General features: G+C 39.2%; 1 protein-coding gene across 1 annotated transcript in view; it reads right to left on the bottom strand.

Annotated features, from left to right (window-relative positions):
* Positions 1 to 3,498, bottom strand: part of LOC106537375 (CD276 antigen homolog) — a gene marked incomplete at its 3' end in the record, with an annotated part of 14,204 nt that extends 10,706 nt beyond the window's left edge. Inside the window, 2 exon segments of the mRNA XM_014034753.1 lie at positions 1,371 to 1,414; positions 3,342 to 3,498. Coding sequence (XP_013890207.1) covers positions 1,371 to 1,414; positions 3,342 to 3,376 — 79 coding nt within the window.
* Between the last annotated feature and the right edge of the window lie 50 nt (positions 3,499 to 3,548).

The raw sequence follows: 3,548 nt of genomic DNA, 5'->3' as shown, positions 1-3,548 counted from the left end.
AATTTGGGATGCACCTAGTAGCATGACACTTCTTAGGAATAAAGACTTCTGAGTTCTGGTGCATTTGTGTGTGCGGGGGTCATTATGTTACCACTATATGGTATCTATTTTTTACTGTTTTAGTCATGATTCAATTAAATAAATTCTTGTTATATTTTTGTAATAAATTACCATAAAAGACAAAGCTGGTTCCTCATCTTTGAGTATTTTGGACTGAGAAAAGAATTCACTGTTACATCATACAAATCTCCCTTCACTAAATATGAGTCTGATTAAAAAGGGTGAATAAATCTTAAAACTTTTTCCTAGTTACTAGACACTTAGCTATTTTTATGTCTATACAGACATACCTGTTGTGACAAGTACTTCCGCCTACATCAGGTGTCACAGCTGATGTTAGGAGGCGGTGTCTGCTCATCAATATATATTGACAAGCAGGCACCGCCCCCTGCTGGCTTCACTGTTGGAGGATGTCACTCCAAGTATATGAGAGCTTGTAGGCTCCCTCATCCCGGTTCATAGCTGTGTGGGCTCGCTTTCTGATCTCCATCGCCTCCATGATCCAACGCTGGGATTTGTTGTCCTCTCTGCGGATGATTCTGGTTCCTTCCCAGTCCATAACATGATTTTCCCTTTTGCAGTGGTCCATGATGGCTGATTTGTATTTCTCTTGCAAAGCTTGTTCTTCTTTAGATCGTGTTAGTCTACAAGCTACAAGGAGCCTACAAGCTCTCATATACTTGGAGTGACATCCTCCAGTAGTGAGGCCAGCAGGGGGCGGTGTCGGCTTGTCAATACATATTGATGAGCCGACACCGCCTCCTAACATCAGCTGACACCTCTGATGAAGAACGAAGTGCAAACATCCAAACATGTCAGGTATGTCTGTAAAGACATAAAAATAACTAAGTGTGTAGTAACTAGGAAAAAGTTTTAAGAATTATCAAATAGACATAATAAACTTCATTACATTAAGGGTGAATAAATGTTGGTTAATAAACTGACCTGGTGCCCCAACTTGGTAAAGTGTAGTGCAGGACAGAAATATCTATCAGCTTTTCTGTTTCTCTCCTAACAACTCGCTGCTGTTGTTAAACTCCATCAGAGCTCYGAGCTTCTACCTGATGCTCCGCCTCTTTTATACATTCATTTATCCAGCTGAGAGGATATCAGGTCAGGGTTTACATGTCCTCCTTTGACCTTAGAACCTCTGAACAGACCAGTGATGACATCATTTTAATGTCTGACACCATCTGCTGTCATATTTGAATCGGACAGAGTTCAATGAAATTATAGCCTGATGTCCGATTCTTAGATTAATAACAATGTTAACAAACAGGAAACATGAACAAACACCCAAAGAAACTCACCTGATCCCCAACAGAAGAGCAGCACCAACATCAACACCTGAGGTCTGCAAACAGAAACAAAGCACAGTCAGATCCTGACGACACCACGGCTCCGATTTATTCCTCCTGTTTTTACTCAATATTTACATGATGGAGAGAAAAAACTGAGATTTGGCTGCAGATTGAATCAAGAACCAGAAGAACCTGAACTCCTGCTGAAGATTAGAGTCAGAAAACAACAGGAACWTTTCAAACTCACAGCTGTCAACTTCAAGGGATTTAACTCTAAAAACTGTCTGCAGTAAATTTCAGTCACATTTGTGACCCATCACATCAAACTGAGGATTAAGTCACATTTGGTCAAAATAACCCAATTCCATTTTTCAGCTGTAAGATTATATAAGTATTATAGTTAATCCTCAGTTTGCTGTGATGATCATTGATGAGTCACTTTTGTTCTTCCTGAGCTTTAAAACCAACAGATTCATCATCAGACAGAGACACAAGCTGAAAGTCCCAACAGGAAACATGAAGAACAATAGAAGAGGTTCATTTCCAGTTCCWGGTCTGAATCTTTAGGTGATGTGATCTCTGTTGTTTCAGGTAAACAACCTGAGAGTCTGTTGTTTATTCCTAATGTTGGTTTGTTGTATAAAAGCTTAAACCTGGACAGGACTCGTCTCTAGTCCTGTGACAGAAACAACCAAACACTTCTGCTTTTGTTCAAGTTCCTGTTAGCAAAATGTTTACAACAGTTATACAGCTAACCTTCCAATCACTACTGTCTGAGTGCAGGAGGAAACTTTAACATATATTTTATCATAAATAACACATTTAAGAAACATTTGATATTTTTTGCACTAATAAAAATTACTAATTCAGTTTGTGTGAAWGAATTGCTTTGAGGACACTGATGAAGAAATACTTAGAGGGACCAAAAAACTGTTTTATGTCTGTGGATTCATTAAAAAAACAGCATGTAGAGGGGAGGAGCTGTGTAGGAGGAAGTCAGGTTTGGCAGGGAACTATATAAGACAGACGTGCTGTAGGAGGGTCAGATAGCTTGAAGGTGGAGGTGGGACTGCATCAAGGATCGGCTCTGAGCTTATTTTTGTTTAATGACAGACTGACAGATGAGGTCCGACAGGAATATTAGTGACTGTGATGTTTGCAGGTCTGTGATGAGAACAGAGAACAGGTGGAAGAAGACCTGGAGGTGGAGGTGTGCTCATTAGAGAAGAGGAATGAAAGTCAGCTGTAGACAGTTCATGTGTGAAGGAGAGGGAGGCAGGTGGAACAGTGAGGATACAACAGGTCAGGACTTCAAGTCCTCAGAGTCCAGGAGAACAGGGAGCGTGTGGTGAACAGGTGAAGAGTTCAGGCAGGATGGAGGAAGGTTTGAGGAGAGATTTATAACTAAAGGCTGGCAGCAAAGGATAAAGAAAAGTTTTAATGAGAGCAGCTATGTTATGATTTATAAACTGAAGAAACGTCAGGAGGCAGAACTGACGATGTTCAGGTTCTCTGGGTGTGGCAAATATGTTCCATAATATATCAGTGAACACACCTCTACAACTGATTAACTTTAGACAACAGCAAACACAAAATGAATCTTGACTCAATTATTATACAGATATTGAGCTAAAACATACTTTAAATAGTTAATTTGACTTCTGTAGCTCATTATTAGTTTCAGTTTCTCTCCGTAACACAACGTGACTCCATTCAAGCCTCTAAACTTCATATCGGTTCTATACCTGCTAAACATCTTGTTTATGTCCTGTTTACTGAAAAACACTTCATCATATCGGTTCTATACCTGCTAAACATATTGTTTGTGTCCTGTTTACTGAAAAACACTTCATTAAATACTCTGATGTTATTTTTATTCACCATATATAACTAACAGGAAGTTCTGCTAAGCTAACAGCTAGTCTTTGTTCAACCGTCAGCCTCATTTTTGGCTTTAAATAAAAGACGGAAACAACAAACCTCACGAAACTGTCCGTCATGGTTCTCTGGAGCATACACAAACTTTATATATAATACATATATAAATATATTTTGTTTTCTTCCTTTGAAAAACTAAAACGTAACTTTAGCCTGCGTCACCAGGATCTGTGGAGCGGAAGAAGAAAAAACTACTTCCGTCTTCGTCACGATAGTTTTTCTGCTTCATGCTAATTAAATGATTAACCA

The sequence above is a fragment of the Austrofundulus limnaeus genome, unplaced genomic scaffold (assembly GCF_001266775.1).
Source record: "Austrofundulus limnaeus strain Quisiro unplaced genomic scaffold, Austrofundulus_limnaeus-1.0 Scaffold2279, whole genome shotgun sequence".
Taxonomy (NCBI): domain Eukaryota; kingdom Metazoa; phylum Chordata; class Actinopteri; order Cyprinodontiformes; family Rivulidae; genus Austrofundulus; species Austrofundulus limnaeus.
Note: the sequence above shows the minus strand (reverse complement) of the source record. Positions and strands in the feature narration are given on the sequence as shown.